The sequence below is a fragment of the Symphalangus syndactylus genome, chromosome 18 (genome assembly GCF_028878055.3).
Source record: "Symphalangus syndactylus isolate Jambi chromosome 18, NHGRI_mSymSyn1-v2.1_pri, whole genome shotgun sequence".
Classification (NCBI taxonomy): domain Eukaryota; kingdom Metazoa; phylum Chordata; class Mammalia; order Primates; family Hylobatidae; genus Symphalangus; species Symphalangus syndactylus.
In genome coordinates this window covers 19,644,168-19,670,126 of record NC_072440.2, presented here as the reverse complement: position 1 = coordinate 19,670,126, position 25,959 = coordinate 19,644,168, and the positions used below count along the sequence as shown (strand labels likewise).

The window sequence follows — 25,959 nt, the reverse complement described above, 5'->3', positions numbered from 1 at the left end:
AATCTTTCTGGATATGTTATTGAGTTTTTCCAATGCTGTCAACCTAATTTTTATACAAACAGAACTTTTTTTTTTTTTTTTTTTTTTTTTGCGCAACTGTAATAAATAGGTGAGGGACAAAATCAACCAGAGAAAGCCTGTTTTCACTTGCTGTGAGCATCTGTCATGTGTTTTACAGAGGGGATGGGCGATGTTGATTAAGCTGGGAGCGAGTGAATGGTTATCAATTGAGAGCTTCTACTGTACTGATTTTATACTTCACATCACATAAATATGCATTTGTTACCAACAAGACCTTGCTAGGTGGGTGAACAAAGTAGATATTTTGGTAACCCCTTCCCACCCAGTAGATGAGGAAACAGCTTCCTGGAAGTGCCTTCTTAGCCTTGAGTCTTGGCTGGTTATAGAGAAGCCTACACCAAAACAGATCATCAAGTGTTGTGCATTAATAGATTTTTCTTGCACACACAAAAAACATACACTACCAGCATCTTTTTACCCTTTTTTTTTTTTTTTTTTTTTGAGACAGGGTCTCACTCTGTTGCCCAGGCTGGAGTGCAGTGGTGTGATCACAGCTCACTGCAGCCTTGACCTCCTGGACTCAACCAGTCCTCCCACCTCAGCCTCTTGAGTAGCTGGGCCCACATACATGTGTCACCACACCTGGCTAATTTTTGTATTTTGGTTAGAGGTGGGGTTTCGCCCCCAGGCTGGTCTTAAACTCCTTAGCTCAAGCCATCCACCTGCCTTGGCCTCACAAATTGCTGGGATTATAGGCATGAGCCACTGCACCTGGCCTTTTTTAGTTTTTATGTTTTGTAGCTATGAGCTTTAGAGTAGCTGATAGGTTTGTAAATATTCGTACCTGTATTATAATGGAGATTTGTGTCATTTGAATAATTATTCTTCAAAAGGGCCAGGAGCAGTGGCTCACGCCTGTAATCCCAGCACTTTGGGAGTCTGAGGTGGGCGGATCACGAGGTCAGGAGTTCAAGACCAGTCTAGCCAACATAGTGAAACCCTGTCTCTACTAAAAATACAAAAATTGGCCGGGCGTGGTGGCAGGCGCCTGTAGTCGCAGCTACTTGGGAGGCTGAGGCAGGAGCATCGCTTGAACCCAGGAGGTGGAGGTTACAGTGAGCCGAACTCACACCACTGCACTCCAGCCTGGGTGACACAGCAAGACTCTGTCTCAAAAAAATATATATATATATATATTCCTCAATAATTACATATGTAGTGAGTTCATGAAAATGTTGCATAAATTTTTAGTAGTTTCCTTTTGGCACATTTTAATTCATAAAATTTTAACAAACTTTTTCTTGACTCATTTTATTCTTTGAGGAAAAGTTAATTACTTTTTACTGTCTTGCCCTATAGTCTCATATAAAAATAAATGAACTGACATTTAGTTTATTAAGCACATTTCCTAAAAATGAAAAGTGGGGCCAGCCATTGTAGTGTACTTTAATTTCAGTTATAAAGAAAGCAGGAACGTTATTCATAAATTATAAGCCCAGGAAACCCTGCCAATTCCAATAGCCTTAGCCTAATACCCAGGCACTGTGACCTGCAGGGGCGGAACAACAGGTGCGCCGCTTTGCTCACTGCCATACTTTCATGCAGGTCAGTGTCTGCTGTAAGAATTTCACCACCACCTCTGCCAAAAGCCAAATAAAATAGGGAAAGAAATCTAGAGCTATTAATGTCCCAATGCTGGAAACCTTTCCTATTTACCCTTCTCCCCCAAGATGGGAAACATTCCCTCCCTGCTTCTCTCCCTCCCTCTTTCTTACCCATCTCTTCTTAAGATGCATGTGCATAGACACACACACACAAAGTTACTCAAAGTTACTTCACAGTATCTGTGGCCTTATTGAGAGAATTTCAGTCTAAACCTTTGAAAAAAAATTTTTTTTGCCCTGAATTCCTTACATACTTTTTTCTTCTCTCTTCTTTTAGGCAGTATTTTTGTGTTTCTGCAGAGTTTTGCACAAAATCTGTTCCCATGCAAACCAATGAGGGAGAAGTATCGGAAGAAAGCAGTTCCAAGGTCAGTAAATTACTAAAAGGTACAGTTTGGGTAGAAATTGAACAGTAGAGGCTGTGGATGAGTAGAATGGGTATTTCATTTTACATGACTGTAAAAATTCGATTGATTTAAATTAGAACCTAAGATTGAGAAATATTTTTTCTTTTCAGTATACTTTTTAATCCTATATGCTAATTTAAACAGTTTTACTGAACTACAGAGAACTTTATAATTTATTTTTAGAACACTAATACTGTGTCTTTTAAAGTTTGTTACGAAAGTTACTATAGGCTTATAAAAAATCAGAAGCATATAAGGTCAGGAGTCAAAGCTGGTCCCCTGTTCCTGCTGCACAGAGGCAGTCACTGATAATTTTTAGGTGTTTTTCTATTACAAATTTTGTTTTGTCTTATTTTAGATTCAGAGGTACACGTGCAGGTTTGTTGCATGGGTATGTTGTGTGATGCTGAGGCTTGGGGTACAAATTATTCTATCACTCAGGTAGTGAGCATAGTACCCAAGAGCTTGTCTTTGAACCCTTGTTCCCTTTCCTCCCTCTCCCTTTTGGAGTCCCCAGTGTCCACCGTTTCCATCTTTATGTCCACATGTACCCAGTGTTTAGCCCCCACTTATAAGTGAGAACATGCAGCACTTGGTTTTCTGTTTCTGTGTTAACTCATTTAGGATAATGGCCTTCAGCTGTATCCATGTTGCTGCGAAGGACGTTATTTAATTCTTTTTTTTTTTTTTTTTAGACCGGGCCTGGCTTTATTGCCCAGGCTGGAGTGCAGTCATACGATCTGACTCATTGCAGCCTCTGCCTCCCAGGCTCAAACCATCCTCCCACCTCAGCCTCCTGAGTAGGTGGGACTACAGGTGCGCACCACCAAACCTGGCTAATTTTTGTATTTTTTGTAAAGACGGGGTCTCACTTTCTTGTCCAGGCTGGTCTCACACTTCTGAGCTCAAGCACTCCACCCGCCTAGGTCTCCCAAAGTACTGGGATTACAGGCATGAGCCACCATGCCTGGATGATTTAATTCTTTTTTATGGCTACGTATTATAAATTTTTAAATGGTAATTTGTTTGCTTTGTTTTTTCAATCTAAAGCCTAAGGAATGTTATCATCATCAAATCTTGTATGTAAATATGTATAATAAATAAAATAAAAATAAATATATATGAATCCTATATATAAATCCTATATATAAATATTTATCTATATTTTTGTCTATATCTGGCTCCATGTGCTGATTTTCCTTGGCTGCTTCTTAACATGGTTACATGAGACCCTTAGTATTACTTTTACTTCCCTCTCTGTCCATTCAGAATTGTCTGTAGCTCTTCCTGGGAGCTGTGAAAACAACTCTTTCAGTTTCTTTATGAATGCCCCCTCTACAGGGCTATGATCTAGTCCATGGCTTGGGTGGAGGGACAGATGTCATCCTGTCCTCTTGGTTTTCCTTTCCCATCTCACCAGATTTCTTTCTTCTTTCTTAACCAAAGCAGAAGCTTATAGATTTTCATCAGACTCATCTAGACCCTGAATCTCATGTAGGGTTAGTCAGAGCCTGTGAGGTACACACATAATCTAGGAATCTCCCTCACACACACACACACAGAGGCACACATACCCGGGACACCCAAGATACACACACCCCAGAATTTCTGAGGTACATATACAGCCTTCCCCAAGATCCTAATTTACTAATTTATAGTGAAATATAATGTTAAGGAAGACTGGGGCTCATGCCTGCAATCCCAGCACTTTGGGAGTCTGAGGCGGGCAGATTGCTTGAGCTCAAGAGTTCGAGACCAGCCTAGGCAACATGATGAAACCCTGTCTCCAAAAAATACAAAAATTAGTTGGGCATGATGGTGCATGCCTGCAGTCCCAGCTACTCAGGAGGCTGAGGTAGGATCATTTGTACCCAGGGACGTTGACGCTGCAGTGAGCTGTGATCATGCCACTGCACTCCAGCCTGGGCAGCAAAGCCAGACCCTGTCTCAAAAAAAGGAAGATTGGATTTCTGGCTAGTACATTTTCTCCCTGGAAAGATAAGGTATAATTGGGAGATTGCTTGGTGAACATGTAATTAGACCAGTATAGAATATATTACTGTGCCATAAGCTCAGTTTTCAACTTCTTTTTGGAAAAATAAATGACTAGTTTTCTTGATTTTTCAATTACTGAAGTTTATCAGTTCAGAATGAATTAGACTCAAGAATAAGAGAACATTCTTTTTATACTTGCACTAAGTGGATGCTTCTGTTATAAATTAGATTACAACTTCAACTTCATCAGCCTTAGTTTAACTCAGGTTCTTATGTTTTACCTCTTGATCTTTGCTTTTGCTTAAAATCTTATATTTGGAGGCTGATCTCATCTCGCAGGGGTCAGTCCATTCTCCCCCTCCGAGGGTGTAAATCAATCAGTCAATAAAATCTTATATTTGGAATGATTTAATGTATGGCTGGAATTTGTCATTTTGCTGTGGTTATATAGTTTGTGGATGTCTGTTAACAGAAGGCCATTAGGAAAGGTAGCAGGTTTTGAGGAAAAGTAGAGAATTTTTTACTAAAAAGTGATTTTCAGCTAAATTTATTTTTGTTCAATATATTTTTTTTGAGACCGGATCTTGCTCTGTCACCAAGTCTGGAGTGTGGTGGTATGATCACGGCTCATGGCTCACGGCTCACAGCTCACGGCTCACTACAGACTCAACCACCCAGTCTCAAGCAATTCTCCCACCTCAGCCTCCCAAGTAGCTGGGACCACAGGCGTGTGCCACCACACCTGGCTCTCTTTTTTTTTTTTTTTTTGGTAGCGACAGAGTCTTGCTGTGTCGCCCAGGCTGGTCTCAAACTGCTGGGCTCAAGTGGTTCTCCTGCCTCAATCTCCCAAAGTGCTGGAATTATAGGTGTAAGGCACTGCGCCTGGCCTTCAATAAATAATTCTTAAGCATGTGTTATCATGGGATACAACAGTGAACCAAAAATATGTAGTTCCTACTCTCAAGGCGGTTTCATTTTAGTGGGAGACATGAATAAATATAAATAAAGATAATAATTATAGATGATGGTAAGTACTATGAAAAAAATAAAGCCATGTCATGCAGGGCAGCTGGGAGGAAGAGCATAGCTAGTCAAGGAAGGTCTCTCTGAGAAGGGGACATTTCAGCTGAAGCTAATGGGCAAGGGAGCCAGCTGTGTGGAGAGCTGGAGCAACAGTTTTCTAGACACAGGAAACAGCTGCAAAAGCCCTTGGCCTCTTCCAAGAACTCTCAGAAACCAAGTGTGACAGGAGGTTAGAGAGAGCGGCAGAGACCTTGCAAGACCTCAGAGGCCACAGTGTGCAACATGGACCTATTCTCCATGCCTAGGGCAGCCATTGAAGGCTGTTCACTCCAGGAGTGATGTGATGTGTAGGATTTGCATTTTAAGAGATGGCTCTGGCTGCTGTCTGGACAGTGGATTGGAAAGAGGTAAAAGTGGAAGCAGGGAGCCTGGTGAGAAGGCACGTGCAGCCGTTCGGGTAGGACTACATTCCTGGGTGTTACTGGAAGTGGAGCAAAGACAGACTTGAGGTGTATTTTGGTGCCAAAACTGATGTGACTCGAGGATGGATTGGGATCCTTTTGCATCATAGAAATCAAAAGGGGAATTTCAAGAGAAAGGCTCACTCAGTAACTTCAGATGCTGCCAAGAATCGAGGTTGACAAGTGAGAAAAGACACCTGGATTTGTTTAAGAACTAATTAAAGAGAAAGGATAGGAGAAAACTTTCTGGGGGGCGACGGAGATGTTCTGTGTCTGATAGGGGTGCAACTGTTTATAATTACAATAAAAATAGTTACAATGTAGGTACGTTTTATGTGGTGAAACTGACATAATCAAATGGAGTGGAGAATACATGGAAGTATAGATGAAGCAGGAATGGCAGAATGTTGGCAACTATTGAAGTGTTGTGATGGGTACATAGGAGTTTATTTGTATTTACTTTGTACATGTTTTAAATTTTCTATGATAGTTTCTAAAAGAACTTACTGGTGTTCAAGGGTGCCATTTAATTGGAGTAGGAGGTGCAGAAACCAAATGTTATGGGTTAAAGAGAAATTAAATAATTTTTTAGAATGAGTTATGACTATAGTCCACCACCCAATTTTAGGACATTTGGAAATAAATGGAAGAGAGAACAATGATAAGGAGGATTAAGTTCAAGTGAAAGATTTTTTTAAATGGAAGAGGACTATGCATGTTTGAGAAAAGAGGGAAGAAATGAGTGGAGGAAGGCAGAGTGCAGTTAGAAAAAGGTTTCTCAGATTCCCAGGCTTAACAGGCCTCGTACTGCAGTAATGCCTGAGCTCAGGCCCAAATTCTGCTCTTCTGACTCTTGTTTAGTGGCGGAGGGAGTTTTGGAGGAGGAAAGAAAGAAAGAAAGTGTGTTCAGCTTTTCTTTGTATTGCCTTCGAAAGAGGAGTCATTGTAGTTGGGAGAGTGTAGAGTACACAACTGAAGACTTGAAATGACAAGTTTCGATTTCCTATTAAGAGGAAGGGCTTGGAATTGCAATTGTGGAGAAGGTGCTAAGAATAGTTCACAAATGAATAAAGGGTCAATATGGTTTACAAAATATCCAGGTAAGTTGTGCAAGTATAAATCAGGAGCCCTTATGGATGGGCAGGGTTGGTATAGAAGTCTTTTTTTTTTTTTTTTTTTTTTTTTGAGATGGAGTCTCGCTCTGTCACCCAGGCTGGAGTGCAGTGGTACGATCTCGGCTCACTGCAAGCTCCACCTCCTGGGTTCACGCCATTCTCCTGCCTCAGCCTCCCGAGTAGCTGGGACTTGACAGGCACCTGCCACCACGCCCGGATAACTTTTTGTATTTTTTAGTACAGACGGGGTTTCAGCGTGTTAGCCAGGAAGGTCTCGATCTCCTGACCTCGTGATCCGCCTGCCTCAGCCTCCCGAAGTGCTGGGATTACAGGCTGAGCCACCGTGCCCGGCCCAGTATAGAAGTCTTATTGGAGGAAGTGAATTTTGCTGTTCCTCTTGAAGAGTGTTCTCTGAAACTGTGCAGCATCTTCTGTAACATTTTCTTGGAGAGAGATGTTTATTGAAGTTCAGAGATGGATTAGCATTATATATTCTTCGGGGGTTGGGAAATGTAGACTTTGACCTCTTGAGTTTAGGGATTTTTTTTTTCTCTGCCAGAAAGATATAAAGCAGGTGACGGTTTCTAAAAGACTGCTGTAAACAGATTATAGATCATTCCTGAATTATGTACAAGCGTTCTATTTTTCCTTATTTTTGCCTCCTTTCCTCCCCTCCTCTCTCCTGATTAATTCAGCAAATATTTATTGAGCACCTACTGTGTGCTAGGAACTGTGTTGGGTGTTGATACACAGAATTGACCCCTTAAACTATTATTTATTCTTTGTTTTAATTCTTGGAGCTCCAACCATTTAAAGTGGAGGCAGGAAGAAAGAATGTTAAATTTCACATCAGTTTAGAACGAGCTTTTTTTCCCTGAATGGTCACCAGATTGCAATTTTGTATGACCTAACAAATTTCTCAAAGAGAATTCTGCTATTGTTGTGAAAGCTTCTATTGTAAATGCTGAAGGAAGACAAGTTGACAGAGTTATTGTTAATGTAAAACTTCAGACGCCTCTGAACATATCCTTTGGAGGAACAGTGAATATTTCTTACATTTTTCCCAAGGACCACTTCAGGGCTTATTTAGTTTTTCTGCTGTGTATGTGAGAGATAAAATTGAATCAAATTAACAGAGTTACCCATGGATCTGTCTTACTGTTCCACATTTTTAGAGGTTAAATATGAAAATTATGTTCTGTGACTGGGTGCAGTGGCTCATGTCTGTAAACCCAGCAGTTTGGGAGGCCAAGGCGGGCAGATGACTTGAGGTCAGGAGTTTGAGACTAGCCTGGCCAACATAGCGAAACACCATCTCTACTAAAAATACAAAAATTAGCTGGGCCTGTTACCGTGCGCCTGTAATCCCAGCTGTGCCTGTAATCCCAGCTATATGGGAGGCTGAGGCAGGAGAATCACTTGAACCCAGGAGGCAGAGGTTGCAGTGAGCCAGGATCACACCACTGCACTCCAGCCTGGGTGACAGTGTGAAACTCCATCTCAATAAATACAATACAGTACAAAATACAATACAAATACAATATAATACAATACAGTACAGTACAATACAATACAATACAATACAATACAAATACAATAGAAAAATTTGCCAGGCATGGTGACGTGCACCTGTAGTCCCAGCTACTCAGGAGGCTGAGGCAGGAGAATTGCTAGAACCTGGGAGGCAGAGGTTGCAGTGAGCCAACATCATGCCCCTGTACTCCAGTCTGGGCAACAGAGCGAGACTCCATCTCAAAAAAAAAAAAAAAAAAAAAAAAAAGTCTGGGCGCGGTGGCTCAAGCCTGTAATCCCAGCACTTAGGGAGGCCGAGGCGGGTGGATCACAAGGTCAGGAGATTGAGACCATCCTGGCTAACACAGTGAAACCTCGTCTCTACTAAAAATACAAAAAAATTAGCCGGGCGTGGTGGCAGGCGCCTGTAGTCCCAGCTACTTGGGAGGCTGAGGCAGGAGAATGGCATGAACCTGGGAGGCGGAGCTTGCAGTGAGCCGAGATCACACCACTGCACTCCAGCCTGGGTGACAGAGCAAGACTCTGTCTCAAAAAAAAAAAAAAAAAAATTCTGTAAAAAGTCTTTGATAACATAGGAAATGGAGGCATGGATATGTATGTATTTCATTGGCCTGATTCTCATAGAGAGAAACTCATGTGACCTGTTTTATTTGGCATTTATGTGCTTGTATTAACACACTGATCTGAATACAGATACTGTTTTATCTGTCACATGTGGCTTTGACTGGTTAAATGTAATGCTTATTTTTCTTAGTGCCTGGTTTTGCTATCACATAGTGGAACTGTACATTACTGGGAGGTTTCAGCTCTATTGTGGATTTACTGACACATGCTGGAACTAAGCTGTTTATTTGTATCATCTCTTCTTTTTATTGAGATATTATCAAAAGTGATATACTTTTATCGTCATTCAGTTTATTTAATTCAACAAACATGTATTGGGCACCTACTAGTTGCTGATGTCGTAGGTACAGGCATACAAAGTTATTTATGTAAGACATGGTCTCTGCATTTTGGGCACTTTTAACCTAGTTGAGGGAGGCAACCATACCATACAGGCTATGATACTGATATTAAATATGTGCCTAGGTCAAAGCAGTGAATTCTTTCTGGAAGGAAGCTCCACAATGGAGAGGGAACACTTGAACTAGGCATTGTAGAAAGAAGAGTTTCATGGTTTTTATTGGTTTGTTGGACGGGTGACGGGGAGAAGGCTATTATATGCAGAGGGAACTGTGTATAGCATACAAGGGGTAATGTGCCGGGCGCGGTGGCTCACGCCTGTAATCCCAACACTTTGGGAGGCCGAGGCAGGCGGATCACCTGAGGTTGGGAGTTCGAGACAGAGACCAGCCTGACCGACATGGAGAAACCCCGTCTCTACTGAAAATACAAAAAATTAGCCAGGCATGGTGGCATGTGCCCATAAGCCCAGCTTCTCGGGAAGCTGAGGCAGAAGAATCGTTTGAACCCAGGAGGCGGAGGTTGTGGTGAGCTGAGACCGTGCCATTGCACTCCAGCCTGGGCAACAAGAGCAAAACTCCATCTCAAAAAAAAAAAAAAAAAAAAAAAAAAAAAATAGGTAATATGTGATGGGAGATGGTGAAAAATGTGAGTGTGTTTCAGATATCTTCGTGTCTGTTACATCACATCAAAACTTAGTGGTTTAAAACCATCATTGTAACCTCCTGAGTGGAATAATTCCAAAAAGTTTAGTAAATACTCTATCCTCAAGGATGTGGAGCATAACTTTCCACTCCTTAAGTGTGGATTCACACAGTGGAGAACCCTAAAGTCAGGCAATCAAGGTCAACATCAACAGTGATAAGTCATTTTTATAGTTTGTATGCTTGGTACGATGTGAGGAAATGGCACTTCAATTTCTAGTTGTCTTCCCTAAAATCCATTATCCCAGTCTAATCATGAGAAAAACATCAGACAAATTCCACTAGAGGGATGTTCTGCAGAATAGCTGATCAGCACTCCTGAAAACTCAAGGAAAACTGAGAAAAATCTGAGGAACTGTCACAGCCAAGAGACAGCTAAGGAGACATAATGACAATGTAATGTGGTATTCTGGATGGGATCGTGGAACATTAGATAAAAATTAAGCAAATTTAATAAAGTATGGAGTTTAGTTAATGTATGGGGTTGGGGGGCTACGGGAGGGATAGCATTAGGAGAAATACCCAATGTAGGTGACGGGTTGATGGATGCAGCAAACCACCATGGCACATGTATACCTATATAACAAACCTGCATGTTCTGCACATGTATCCCAGAACTTAAAGTTTAATAAATAAATAATAATGTGTCAATATTGGTTCATGAATTGTGACAAATGTGCTAAGGTAACATGTTACTAACAGCAGAAACTGCATTCAGATAAATGGACTATCTTCCTAATTTTTCTGTAAATCTAAACCTGTTCTAAAAAATAACCTTTTCATATATTTTTAAGACTCCATCACCAAGGCAGCCTTTTATTTCTCATAATTCTGTGTTTTCCTGGGCTCAGTAGGGCAGTTGTTCTCTTCCAAAGTGGTATTGGCTGGAGTTACAGTCACCTGGAGGCCCAATTGGCCAGAAATGCCTGAAAGGGCCCACTCACATGGCTGGCAGTTGGTGTTGGCTGTCAGCTAGGAGACCAACTTGAGGCTGTTGACCCAAGGTTCTCCTCCATATGACCTCTGCATGCCTTGAGTTTCTCACAGCATGGTGGCAGGGATTCAGGAGGCAGCATTCCAACTGTGCAGGAGCTGCAGACACCTTAAGCCCAGCCTTAGAAGTTACCCAGCTTTGCTTCTTCCCCAGTCTGTTGAATTAAAGCAAGTCACAGGACCATCCCAGACTCAAGGGGAGGAGAAACAGACCCCACCTTTCAGTGGGGAGACTGACCTTAAATATGAGGTCATCTTTAATCCACCACACAGCAACTAGAGTGTTGGGTGCCAGGGAAGCGGGGGCATGGCAGAGCCCAGATTATCTTAGGCTGTAGAGTTTCAAGAATAGACAACAGATTAAACAAATTTATTTTATTTTATTTTTATTTTAGCAACCTTATTGACACCTTGAAGTAGGAGATTTTTATTTGTTTAATAGAAACATGTTCTTGCTCTGTTGCCCAAGCTGGAGAGCAGTGGTGTGATGATGGCTTACTGAAACCTTGAATTTAATGGGCTCAAGTGATCTTCCCACCTCAGCCTCTGGAATAGCTGAGACTACAGGTGTGCCACCATGCCTGACTAGTTTTTCTTACTTTTTTTGTAGAGACTGGGTCTCACTATGTTGACCAGGCTGGTCTCAAACTTCTGGCTCAAGTGATCCTCCTGCCTCGGCCTCCCAAAGTGCTGAGATTACAGGTGGGAGCCACTGCAGCCAACCAAAGCAGCAGATTTTTAAAGCAGGGAAATGAGATGTACATTTTACTTTATGATTTGCTGTGTTAGGATACATGGTGTTGATGTAGAGAGGGTAGACTAGAATATTGTGTCTTTACACTCAGATTCTCTTAAAGAAAAGAGAATTTAATAGGCCTACTTCAGCCTGTGGACTGATTTCCATTGGGTCCTGAGTTCTCAGAAGTTAGGAGAGCAAGAACCATAGGTGAGGAAGTAGATCCCATAGAAGGTCAAATGAATTGGGAGGCGAGGACTGGCATTTCTGGGACCATCTCCAGACCTGATGTAATCTTTATGGTTCTTAACAAAGATAGATTAGAATGCTTAAACTCTGTAGCCATTTCTCACTTTAAATGTAATGTAACTTAGGTCGATATTCTAAATGAGCTGGTGTTAGCTTACTTGATTCTGTAGCTCTAGACTTGAAATGTTCATTTTTTAAGTGAAATCTAAAACAGATACAGTAAAATTTGTTATAGAGCTGAGCCGTTGGGTGTTTGTGATCATATTCTCTGTACCTTTGTGTATATTTATCTTATGTGTGTGTGTGTGTGTGTGTGTGTGTGTACATTTTTTTTTTTTTTTTTGAGGCAGAGTCTTTCTCTGTCGCCTAGGCTGGAGTATAGTAGCCTGAACACAGCTCATTGCAGCCTGAACCTCTTGGGCTCCAAGGGATCCTCCTGCCTGAGCCTCCTGTGTAGCTGGGACCATAGGCACGTGCCACCACACCGAGCTAAATTTTTTTTTTAACTATTTTTGTAGAGACATGGTCTCACTATGTTGCCTAGGCTGGTCTTGAACTCCTGGGCTCAAGAGAGCCTCCCACCTTAGCCTCCCAAAGTGTTGAGATTACAGGCATGAGCCACCATGCCTGGCCTGTATATTTAAATATTTATAATAAAACAATAAAAGTAAGCTCTAGGGTTTCAAATTTATAGCTATAGATTTAAGTACCCACGTGTTTCTACTAATTACTGCAAATAAATATTTACTGAATCAGGAAGCTAACATTTTAGTTATTAATATAACATTCTTTATCGTTATCAAAGGTAACAAACGTAGTCTTTGTCTACAGAGAATAAAGTGATCTGTTGATTTGCTTAACATTAAAGATAGTTAAATAGGGTAATTTAGACATAAAATATACAGTAGTATTTGAATGATCTGTTTTAATTGGTTTCATTGACAAAGAACTGCAAGATCTGTTCTTAATATTAAGTGCTCATTTAGTCAAGAAAAGTGTTACACAGGAGTATTTTAGGAACATGGTGATTTGTTTTGTTTGTGTTTTGGCAGGGGATGCAGAGAAAGATTTACACATAGTTTAATAAAGTCTTTTGCTTTCCAAAGCTTAGGATATCTCTACTTTAGGCTGAATCTGCTTTAGCAAGTGATAACAAGATTTCATGGATTTTGGTATTCTAAGAGCAGATTGGAAAAGCAAACATGCAGCGCAAGTGCTTTCCCCATTTGTTTACATAGCTGGTAAGCAACATCATTTGAGTTGGACTCCAGGTCTGTCTGACTCCAGAGGCCATAGTAGTTCAATACTCTATCCTGGACAAGTTACATGGCAGAGTAATCAACTGTTTCCTTAGGTCAGATAAACTTACTGGAAAAGTCACCTGGGTATAGCAGAATCCCTAAGAAGGGACAGGGTGCTTTGTGCATATTCAGAGCCACACATTTCTCTGGAGAAGAGATGGTTAGAGCATTGAGAGATGTCTGTGAGACCCTGGAGACGGGGTAGAAGCAGAATCTCTGCAGGCAATAGGGAACTATTGAAGAATGTTAAGCAGGGGAGAAACCTGATGATCTGATGCATATTTTAGAAAGACTGACCTGCCGGGCCTGGTGGCCCACACCTGTAATCCTAGCACTTTGGGAGGCCGAGGCGGGTGGATTACTTGAGGTCAGGAGTTCCAGACCAGTCTGGCCAACATGGTGAAACCGCGTCTCTACTAAAAATACAAAAGTTAGCCGGGCATGGTGGCAGGTGCCTGTAATCCCAGCTACTTGGGAGGCTGAGGCAGGAAAATTGCTTGAACTGGGAGGCAGAGGTTGCAGTGAGCCGAGATCATGCCACCACACTCCAGCCTGGACAACAAAGCTAGACTATCTCAAAAAAAAAAAAAAAAAAAGAATGACCTGGCAGGAGTGTGGAGAAATGATTACCAACAGGCTGTAAAATGGAGACAGGGAGACCAGTTAGGAGTCCCCTCAAGAAGACTGAGGAAGGCTTGAAACCAGGCAGTAACAGTGGTCTGCAGAGGAGGGGACTGACAGGAGAAGCATACAGGAAGGATGGGATGAGAGCACAAATCTGCAAAGAGTGGGTTGAGTGATACCATGTAAAATAGGAGATAGAGCAAGGTATTGGATGTAGCTATTGTTACTGTTATTATTATTTTTGAGACAGAGTCTCGCTCTGTTGCTCAGACTAGTGTGCAGTGGTATGATCTCAGCTCACTGCAACCTCTGCCTCCCAGGCTCAGGAGATTCTCCTGCCTCAGCCTCTTGAGTAGCTGGGACTACAGGCGCACGCCACCAGGCCCAGCTAATTTTTGTATTTTTAGTAGAGACGGGGTTTCGCTATGTTGGCCAGACTGGTCTCGAATTCCTGACCTCAGGTGATCCGCCTGCCTCAGCCTCCCAAAGTGCTGGGATTACAGGCGTGAGCCGCCACGCCTGGCCTGTTATTGTTATTTTTAACTGGGTGTGGATTTTGAAATACTGAGGCACCTGCAGGCAGCCCAGGTAAAACTAATTAGTAGGCATTTTAGAGCTCAGTAGAGAGAGAGGACATCAAGATACATATTAGGAGTTCTCAGCATATAGGAACAGATGAGGCCTGGGAGATGAGAAAAGGCTCAAGTATAGAACTGTAGGAACTATTTCAGACTGTGTCCAACCTGAGCATGGATAAGAATTCGCTTTCTCAAAGTACCAAAACAAAACAAAACCCCAAACAGCAATTCAAAGTACTAAAAAAAAAAAGTAAAAATAAAGATAAATTAAGGAAAGAAAAGAATTAGCTTGGATGTTCTTTCCTTTTCCTTTTCAGCAGCTTTATTAAGGTATATTTTACATCCCATAAAACTTACCCATTTATAGTATACAGCTCAATGGTTTTCAGTGTATTCACAGAGTTGTACCACCATCACTGCCATCTAATTTAAGAACATTGTCATTACTCCAAAAAGAAACTGTATCCATTAGCAGTCACTCTCTATTCCCTTTCCTCCCAGGCACAGGCAACCACTAATCTTTCCATCTCTGTAGAATTACCTATTCTGAACATTTCATATAAATAGAATCATACAGTATGTTTTCCTTCTGTGTGAGATTTCTTTCAGTTAGCATCATGTTTTCAAGGCTATCCATGTTACAGCACATTATCAGTGCCTCAGTCCTTTGAATGGCTGAATAATATACCCTATTGCATGGATGTACGCATTTTCTTTTTGGTTTTTTTTTTTTTTTTTTGAGATGGAGTATTGCTCTGTGGCCCAGGCTGGAGTGCAGTGGTGCGATCCTGGCTCACTGCAGCCTCTGCCTCCTGGGTTCCAGTGATTCTCCTGCCTCACCCTCCTGGGTAGCTGGGATTACAGGCGCATGCTGCCACGATTTTTGCATTTTTAGTAGAGACAGGGTTTCAACATGTTGGCCAGGCTGGTCTCGAACTCCTGACCTCGGGTGATTCGCCTGCCTCGGCTTCCCAAAGTGCTGGGATTACAGGCGCAAGCCACCACGCCTAGCCACACCTGGCTAATTTTTGTATTTCTAATAAAAGTCTGCAGTACATCTCCCTAATAAAAGTCTCATATCCAGAGTATGTAAAGAATTACCAAAAATCAGTTAGAAAAGGTCAGACAACTCAAAAATGTGCAAAAGACTAGGCATTTCACAAAATAAGGCATCCAAATGGTTATGAAAACACAGATGTTGGCCGGGCGCGGTGGCTCACGCTTGTAATCCCAGCACTTTGGGAGGCCGAGGTGGGCGGATCACGAGGTCAGGAGATCGAGACCACGGTGAAACCCTGTCTCTACTAAAAATACAAAAAATTAGCCGGGCATGGTGGCGGGTGCCTGTAGTCCCAGCTACTTGGAGAGGCTGAGGCAGGAGAATGGCGTGAACCCGGGAGGCGGAGCTTGCAGTGAGCCGAGATTGCGCCACTGCACTCCAGCCTGGGCGACAGAGCGAGACTCCGTCTCAAAAAAAAAAAAAAAAAAAAAAAGAAAACACAGATGTTCAACATTATTCATGAGCGAAATGCAAATTAAACCTATAATGTAATGCCATTATACACTCACCAAAATGACTACAGTTCAAAAGACTAATAATACCAGGTGTTGGGCAAGAATGTGGAGCAACTGGAACTTTTAGACATTGTTGGAAGGAGTGTAAAGTGACACAACCACTTAAAGAACTGTTTCGTAAGCTTCTAAATAATGTTAAACGAACTTCCACCCTATAAGGCAGACATTCTCTTAGGTGTATACTCCATAGAAATGACTGCATAGATTTGCAAAAACACATTATATGAAAATGCTCTTGGCAGCTTTATTTATAGCAGCTCCAAACTGGAAATAGCCAGCTGTCTATCTGGTCTGAAACTCCTGGGCTGAAGTGATCCTCCAGTCTTGGCCTCCCAAAGTGCTGGGATTACAGGCATGAGCTACTCAGCCTTGGCTTAATGATTAATTAAGTTTGTTTAACATTATTTAGAAGCTTATGAAACAGTTCTTTAAGTGGTTGTATCATTTTACACTCCTTCCAACAACGTCTAAAAGTTCCAGTTATAGACAAATTATAGTTTGTCTGTGCAATGGAACACTACTAAGTTTAAAAATTGAACTCTTGGCTGGGCACAGTGGCTCACGCCTGTAATCCCAGCACTTTGGGAGGCCGAGCTGGGTGGATCACAAGGTCAGGAGATCGAGACTATCCTGGCTAACACGGTGAAACCCCATCTCTACTAAAAATACCAAAAATTAGCCGGGCGTGGTGGCGGGCGCCTGTATTCCCAGCTACTCGGGAGAATGAGGCAGGAGAATGGCATGAACCAAGGAGGCAGAGCTTGCAGTGAGCCGAGATTGTGCCACTGCACTCCAGCCTGAGCGACAGAGTGAGACTGTCTCAAAAAAAAAAAAAAAAAAAGTGAACTCTTGATCAGTGTAACAACATGGATAAATCTCAGAAACATTATACCGAGTGAAAAAAGATAGATATAAAAGTGGTACATACTTGGCCGGGCACGGTGGCTCACGCCTGTAATCTTAGCACTTTGGGAGGCCAAGGCGGGTGGATCATGAGGTCAGGAGATTGAGACCATCCTGGCTAACACGGTGAAACCCCCTCTCTACTAAAAATACAAAAAAAAATTCTCTGGGCATGGTGGCAGATGCCTGTAGTCCCAGCTACTCGGGAGGCTGAGGCAGGAGAATGGCATGAGCCTGGGAGGCAGAGCTTGCAGCGAGCTGAGATTGCACCACTGCACTCCAGCCTGGGCGACAGAGCAAGACTCCGTCTCAAAAAAAAAAAAAAAAAAAAAAAAAAAAGTGGTACATACTGTCGGATCCCAGTGATACTAAGCTTATGAACATGTCAGCCCCATTTATAGTAATAGGGCGATCTTCAAGGGAAGGGGCATGTAGAAGTTTTCTGGGGAGATGGAAATTTTCTGTCTCGATCTATATGTTGCTTGAAGGTACAACCATATCTAAAATTAATCATTAAGGCTAGGCCCAGTAGCTCATGCCTGTAATCCCAGCACTTTGGGAGGCCGAGACTGGAGGATCACTTCAGCCCAGGAGTTTCAGACCAGCCTGGGCAGAGAGACCCTATCTAGCTCTACCAAAAAAAAAAAATTTTTTTTTTAATTAGCTGGGTGTGCTGGCACAGGCCTGTGGTCCCAGCTATTCGGGAGGCTAAGATGGGAGAATCACTTGAATCCGGGATGTGAAGGCTTCAGTGAGTCATAATTGTGCCATTGCACTCCAGCCTGGGTGACAGAGTGAGACCATCTCAAAAGTAGAGAGAAAATGAGATAAAAACAAAATTCATTGAGCTCTACACTTAAAGTGTATGTATTTTTCTGCTCGTGAATTATACTTCAATTAAAAAAAAATTTAGGAGCTTCCACCCATCTCCTTAGTCTGTTGAGACCATGTTAAATATTGATTCTTTTATCCATTATATCAGCTGACTTCTCAGCTTTCAAAAAATATATACATTTTCTTTTTAACTGCAGTACCTGCAGTAGAGAGAGTGGTTGGAAATATTTATAAAATGGATAGGATTTAGCAATTTATTCGATGTTGAGGAAAGAGAAAATGATAAATTGGCCGGGCATGGTGGTTCGCGCCTGTAATCCCAGCACTTTGGGAGGCTAAGGCGGGTGGATCACAAGCTCAAGAGATTGAGACCATCCTGGTCAACATGGTGAAACCCCGTCTCTACTAAAAATACAAAAATTAGCTGGGTGTGGTGGTGCCCACCCATAGTCCCAGCTACTTGGGAGGCTGAGTCAGGAGAATCGCTTGAACCTGGGAGGTGGAGGTTGCAGTGAGCCAAGATCACATCACTATGCTCCAGCCTGGTGACAGAGCGAGACTCTGTCTCAAAAAGAAAAGCGGGTTTGGGAGTGAATAGGATGCATTCTGTATGGAGCACAGAGTTTGAAATGCTGGCATATTATCTGCGTGGCAATGTCAGTCAGCCTGATGAAACTGTGGGGCTGGAAACGTGATAGGTTAGGGATGGAAACAGAATTGGGATCACTCAAATTTAATAGTGGAAACTGTGATATTAGATGAAATGGCTGTGGCAGAATGAGAAGAAAGAGGTCCAAGGACAGAACCTAGGGAAATAAATGCTTAGGGAGTGGTAGGAGAAAGGGAAACAGGTATCAGACAGTCGACACATCCTGGTTAAACAACTTTGTTGTGCCAGGCTTCCGGTGAATAAGACATTCAAAGTCTCTGCCTCAAGAAGTTTGCATTCGTGGTTGGGGAGACACAATAAGACACATGAACAAATAAGCCTTTCAGGTAGTGATATGTGTGATGCTGGAGAGTGACTGTGGAAGTATTTCAGCTGGGCTGGTAGGGGAAGATCACCCTGGATCAAAGAGATGGCCCTGGAGCTGATGCCTGAATGATGTGAAGGAAGCTTTCATGTAATAATATGTGAGAAATGCTGTCTTTTTTTTTGAGATGGAGTTTCTCTCTTGTTGCCCAGGCTGGAGACCAATGTCATGATCTTGGCTCACTGCAACCTTTGCCTCCTGGATTCAAGTATTCTCCTACGTCAGCCTCCCAGGTAGCTGGGATTACAGGCATGTGCCACCATGCCCGGCTAATTTTTTTTTTTTTTTTTTTGAGACGGAGTCTCGCTCTGTCGCCCAGGCTGGAGTGCAGTGGCGCAATTGCAGCTCACTGCAACCTCCTCCCCCTAGCAGTCCTCCTACCTCGGCTTCCCGAATAGCTGGAATTACAGGTGCCCGCCACCATGCCCGGCTAATTTTTTTTTTTGTATTTGTAGTAGAGACAGAGTTTCGCCATGTTGGCTAGGCTGGTCTTGAACTCCTGACCTCACGTAATCCACCTGCCTCAGCCTCCCAAAGGGCTGGGATTACAAGCATAAGCCACTGTGCCTGAATGAGAAACGTTTTCTAAGTCAAAGGAATAAATCCAAAGGCCCTAAGATTGGGTGAGAGAGAGGAAAAGAAATGACAGAAGATGGTCCAGTACAAGGCAGAGATTTTCAAAAGGGTGGAGATGGCTACTGTATTAAATATTACTTAGAGGTATTCACAATAGCGAAAAGGTGGAAGTGATCCAAGTGTCCATGGAAGGGTGAATGGATAAACAAAATGTGGTATATACATACAATGGAATATTATTTAGCCTTACAAAGGGAAGGAAACTCTGACACATGCTACAACATAGATGAATATTGAAGACATATGCTAAGTGAAACAAACCAGCCACAAAAAGACAAATACCGTATGATTCTACTTATATAAGGTACCTGGAGGAGTCAGAGTCACAGAGACAAAGTGGAATGGTGCTTGTTAGGGACTAGGGGGAGCAGGGACTGGGGAGTTACTGTTTAAGGGGTACAGAGTTTCAGATGGGTAAGATGGAAAAATTGTGGAGATGGATGGTGGTGATGGTTCCACAGTATCTCAGTTTGTTTATGCTGCTGTAACAAAATACCACAGACTAGGTACTTTATAAAGAACAGAAATTTCTTTTCTGATCGTTCTAGAGGCCGCGAATAACAAGATCAAGGCACCAGCAGATTGTTGTCAGGGGAGGCTGCAATCCCTGCTTCTAAGAGGGAGGAATACTGCATCCCCACGTGTCAAAAGGTGGAAGGGCAAAAAGTGACAGTGTGCCCCTGACAAGCCCTTTTATAACAGCATGAATTCATGCAGGCAGAACTCTTAGGACCTAAACACCTTCCAGAAGGCCCCACCTCCCAACACTATTGCCCTGGGGATTAGGTTTTCAACACAAATTTTGGGAGACACATTCAGACCATAGCAAAGACAGACACAAAACACCACATATTGTATGACTCCATTTATATGTGAGAAGTCAAAAGAGGCGAATCTGTAGAGACAGAAGGTAGATTCATGGTTGTCTGGGCCTCAGAAGGGGGATGAAAGGGAGGCAAAATGGAGAGTGACTGCTGTTAGGTAAGCAGTTTCTTTTGGGATGATGAAAATGTTCTAAGATTGGATTGTGGTAGTGGTTGCACAATTCTGTAAATATAATAAAAGCCACTGAATTATGTACTTTAAACAGGTGAACTTTATGGCATATGGATTATATCTCAATAAAACGATTTTTAAAATGGCCAAAAGACTTGCAAATACTACCACAGAATAGGTAGCAAAGGAGCTCATAGAAAGATGTTCAACATCAGTGCAGTTAAAACCATGATTAGAATGGCTAAAATTTGAAAGTCCACACAAAGTACTGCTATTGATGAGACATGAGACAAGTAGAACTCTCATACACTGCTGGAAGGAAGGTAAAATGCTACAACCACGTTGGAAAACAGTTTCTTTCTTTTTTATTTGAGATGGAGTCTCACTCTGTTGCCAGGCTGTAGTGCAGTGGCACAATCTCAGTTTACTGCACCCTCCGCCTCCCGGGTTCAAGCGATTCTCCTGCCTCAGCTTCCTGAGTAGCTGGGATTACAGGCACCTGCCACCACGCCCAGCTAATTTTTGTATTTTTAGTAGAGACGGAGTTTCAGCATGTTGGCCAGGATGATCTCGACCTCTTGACCTTGTGATCCACCCGCCCTGCCCCCTGAGATTACAGGTGTGAGCCACCACGCCGGGCCGGAAAACAGTTTCTTAAAAAGTTAAAACACGTAACTACCATGTGATACAAGTATTCTACTCTGTTATGAGTTGAATTATATCTGCTCCCCCTACCCCCCAAATTCATATATTGAAATATGAACTCCCAGAACCTTAGAATGTTATCTTATTTGGGGATAGGACTTTGACAGAGGTAATTAAGTTAAAATGAGATTATTAGGATAGGCCCTAATCCAGTATGACTGGTGTTCATATTAAAAGGGGGGAACTTTGGACATAGAAACACACAAATAGGGAAAATACCATGTGAAACTGAAGACAGCCATCTGTAAGCCAAGGAGAGAGGACTGGAAGAGGTCCTTCCCTCACAGCTGTCAGAGGGAACCAACCCTGCCAATACCTTGATTTTGGACTTCTAGCCTCCAGAACAGTGAGACAAAAAATTTGTTTGTTAAGCCACCAGATTTGAAATACTTCATTACAGCAGCCCTAGCAAACTAATACACCCTCCTAGGTATTTACTCAATAAAAAAGAATGCATATGTGAGTGTTCATAGCAGCTTTATTTGCAGTAGCAAAAATCAAAACAACTCAAACACCCATCAAATTGTGATGCATTCTAAACAATGGAATACTACTCAGCTGTGAAAGGAAAATGAACTGTTGACACTTGAAACTACATGGTTGAATTTCAGAATAATTATGCTGAGTAAAAGAAGCCAGACAGAAAAAGAGTACATACTGTTTGATTCCACTTATGGAAGCTCCAGAAAATGCAGCTGCATCTATAGTGATAGAAAGTTCATCAGTGGTTGCCTAGGCAGGGACACAGGAGAGAAAGTTTAAAGAGGGATGACTGGGTGCAGTGGCTCACACCTGTAATCCCAGCACTTTGGGAGGCCAAGGCAGGCAAATCACGAGGTCAGGAGTTTGAGACCAGCCTGGCCAATATGGTGAAACCTCGTCTCTACTAAAAATACAAAAAAAATTCGCCAGGCATGGTGGCACACACCTGTAATCCCAGCTACTCAAGAGGCTGAGGCAGGAGAATCTCTTGAACCCAGGAGGCGGAGGTTGCAGTGAGCCGAGATCGCGCCACGGTATTCCAGCCTAGGCTACAGAGTGAGACTCCGTCTCCCTCCCCTGCCAAAAAAAAAAAAAAAAGATCAAAGAGGGACATGGTAAAACTTTTAGGGTGGTATGTTCATTGTCTTGCTTGTGGTGATGATTTCATGTGTATGTATGTGTCAAAACTTAACAAATTGTACTTTTTTTTTTTTAAGAGACAGGGTCTCACTTTGTCACCCAGGCTGAAGTACAGTGGTGCCATCATAGCTCACTGCAGCCTTCAACTCTTAGGCTTAAGCCATCCTCCTGCCGTGGCCTCCCAAAGTGTTGGAATTACAGGCATGAGGTACTGCACCTGGTATAAAATAATTTTTTAAAAAATGAAAGCCAACAAAAAATTGAAAATAGTTTCGGTGGGGTGGAAAAAATAGAGTCAAAAAAGGTTTCAAGAATAAGTCTTGGCCGGGCATGGTGGCTCACGCTTGTAATCCTAGCACTTTGGGAGGCCGAGGCGGGCAGATCACGAGGTCAGGAGATCGAGACCACGGTGAAACCCCATCTCTACTAAAAAAAAAATACAAAAAAATTAGCCAGGCGTGGTGGCGGGCGCCTGTAGTCCCAGCTACTTGGAGAGGCTGAGGCAGGAGAATGGCGTGAACCCGGGAGGCGGAGCTTGCAGTGAGCCGAGATTGCGCCACTGCGCTCCAGCCTGGGCCACAGAGCGAGACTCCGTCTCAAAAAAAAAAAAAAAAGAATAAGGCTTGACATGGTAGACTAAGTCAAGTTATTAATGTCTGCTGCTCTCTTCTAAAGTACCACGAACATTATTTTTACTTTGGGAGGCCGAGGCAGGCAGATCACAAGGTCAGGAGATCAAGACCATCCTGGCTAACACGGTGAAACCCCGTCTCTACTAAAAAATACAAAAAATTAGCAGGGTGTGGTGGCAGGTGCCTGTAGTCCCAGCTACTTGGGAGGCTGAGACAGGAGTATGGCATGAACCCAGGAGGCAGAGCTTGCAGTGAGCTGAGATCCCGCCACTGCACTCCAGCCTGGATAACAGAGCAAGACTCCGTCTCAAAAAAAAAAAAAAAAAAAATTATTTTTACGAAATGATTTCAGCAAGCATAAATCCACTGGATAACAAAGTGAATAGAAGAAGAGATGAAGAGGATAAGAGATGCCCAACAAAGTTTTGGAAGCTAGGAAGCTTTTGGAGTAACACTAAAAACAGCAAGATGGGTTGAAGAGGCGATGAGAAGCAAGGCCTCAGATAATGCTTTCCTCATATCCACAGACCACTACCCTCTCCCACCTGGCAGAAGACTGGAAAGGCTGAACCTCAGGAAAAGCTGAGGGTGGGTGTGAGGTACCTAATTAAAAACAGAACTTACATAAAAGGCTACATGCTGACACGTGAGACTTTACCAGCTCTTCCCAAATTCAGTCCCAGAACACTGAAAGCCTGGCTTATGTCTGTCAGACTGAGGATTGAAGGGTGTCTTTTTGGGGTAATTAAATAGCCCAAGGAGGGGGAAATAAATGAGGATATATAGCTATAGGCATCTGAAGGTCCCAGTTAAATGGGCAGGTCCCTTCCTGATCACCCTCCAGAAAGCTAACCCCTGGATAAGGAACCTTTCCCTTACCCCTCCCCTCCTACACACACACACCCAAAATCAAGCTCTTTAGGGTCTCGCTCTTAAATATCAGTGGATAGACAGTGATGATCACACATTTGATAAATATCTATGAATGAAAGACGGTGACCAAAGACAAAAGAGGAACTTGGAGGAAACAGAGACAATGTAGGGAGCAGAAGAAAACTAAAATAGGCTGGGTGCGGTGGCTCACACCTGTAATCCCAGCTACTCAGGAGGCTGAGGCGTGAGAATTGCTTGAACCAGAGAGGTGGAGGTTGCAGTCAGCCGAGATCACACTACTGCACTCCAGCTTGGGCAACAGAGTGAGACTCTGTCTCAAAAACAAATAGGCCAGGCACGGTGGCTCATGCCTGTAATCCCAGCACTTTGGGAGGCCGAGGTGGGCAGATCACTTGGGGTCAGGAGTTTGAGACCAGCCTGGCCAACATGGCAAAACCCCGTCTCTACTAAAAATGCGCGCGTGTAATCCCAGCTAGTCGGGAAGCTGAAGCAGGGAGAATCTCTTGAAGCGGAGAAGCAGAGGTTGCAGTGAGCTGAGATCGTGCCACTGCACTCCAGCCTGGGCGACAGTGAGACTCCATCTCAACAACAAAAAAAAACTAAAATAAAAACTCTCTAGAATATCCTCAGAGATGAGAGAAGATATTGTTATAATGGAACAAGAACAGGAGACTGGAAAAAGGAATATTCAAAGAACGAGGAAGAGCTCTTAAAAATTCAATTAAAATGGCAGAAATTATACGTATATTAGAAGTTTTAGAAAATAAAGTTGAGAGAACCTCCCAGAAATTAAAATAAAAAAATCAAAGACACAAAAATGGAGAAAGAAAGAAAGAAGAAAATCAGTTAATCTCAGAGATTCATTCAAAGACACAAAAATGGAAAAAGAGAAAGAAAGAAAAGAAAGAAAATCAATTAATCTCAGAGATTCAACACTGAATAGGAGGAATTCCAGAAGGAGAGAACAGAAGTTGGAAGGGAGGAAACTGTCAAATAAGTAGAGAAAATGTCCCAAACCTGAAAAACAAGAGATTCTAGATTATAGGTACTTAACTAGCACCAGTTCAATAAATAAAAAAAGAACCTTGCTTAGTGGTTTGCATTTTAAAAAACTAAAGATAAACGAAAGATACTAAAAGGGTTTTTTGTTTTTGTTTTTTTTCTTTCTTACCACTATAAAAATAAAGACCTAAATGTTTCTAGAGAAGACACATCCAATACATTAGGACCTAGAATGATACTGAGCTTCTGTGTAGCAGCTATGGGAGCTAGAAGACAACGGAGCATCACCCTCAAAATTTTGGATGGAAAAGTTTACTGACTTCAATGTTTTTGTTTGTTTGTTTTTGTTTCTGTGATGGAGTCTTGCTCTGTTACCAGACTGGAGTGCAATGGTGCGATCTCAGCTCACTATGAGCTCCGTGTTCCGGGTTCACGCCATTCTCCTGCCTCAGACTCCCTCGTAGCTTGGACTACAGGCTCCCGCCACCATGCCCGGCTAATTTTTTTGTATTTTTAGTAGAGATGGGGTTTCACCGTGTTAGCCAGGATGGTCTCAATCTCCTGACCTCGTGATCCGCCCGCCTCAGCCTCCCAAAATGCTGGGATTACAGGCGTGAGCCATAGCGCCCGGCCACACCCGGCTAATTTTTGTATTTTTAGTAGAGACGAGGTTTCACCATGTTGGCCAGGATGACCTTGATTTCCTGACCTTGTGATCCGCCTGCCTCAGCCTCCCAAACTGCTGGGATTACAAGTGTGAGCCACTGTGCCTGGCCTCAACTTTTATATGTAATTAAGTATGTGGGTAAAAAAATGTTTTTATGGCCGGGTGTGGTGGCTAACACCTATAATCCCAGCACTTTGGGAGGCTGAGGCGATGGATCACCTGAGGTGAGGAGTTCGAGACCAGCCTGGCCAACATGGTGAAACCCCATCTGTACTAAAAATACAAAAAATTAGCCAGGTGTAGTGGCACACACCTGTGGTCCCAACTACTGGGGAGGCTGAGACAGGAGAACCGCTTGAACCCAGGAGGGAGAGGCTGCAATGAGCCGAGATCTCAACACTTCTCTCCAGCCTGGGCAACAGAACGAGACTCCATCTCAAAATAAATAAATAAATAAATAAAAAGTTTTTATATGTTAGTTATATGTGTGGATAAAACAAGGACATTTCAGTCATTCAGGGTCTCAAAAAAAATTCACCTTCTGGCCGGGCGCGGTGGCTCACGCTTGTAATCCCAGCACTTTGGGAGGCTG

At 42.7% G+C, this 25,959-nt stretch overlaps 1 protein-coding gene across 8 annotated transcripts in view; it reads left to right on the top strand.

The window, feature by feature from the left end:
- Positions 1-25,959, top strand: part of TNRC6B (trinucleotide repeat containing adaptor 6B) — a 294,090-nt gene that overhangs the window by 80,488 nt on the left and 187,643 nt on the right. For all 8 annotated transcript variants that reach the window (XM_055252755.2, XM_055252752.2, XM_063622887.1 and 5 more), the window contains exon 3: positions 1,963-2,053. In XM_055252755.2, the coding sequence (XP_055108730.1) occupies positions 2,009-2,053 (45 nt within the window). In that variant the 5' untranslated portion in view covers positions 1,963-2,008. The remainder of the gene's footprint in view (positions 1-1,962; positions 2,054-25,959) is intronic.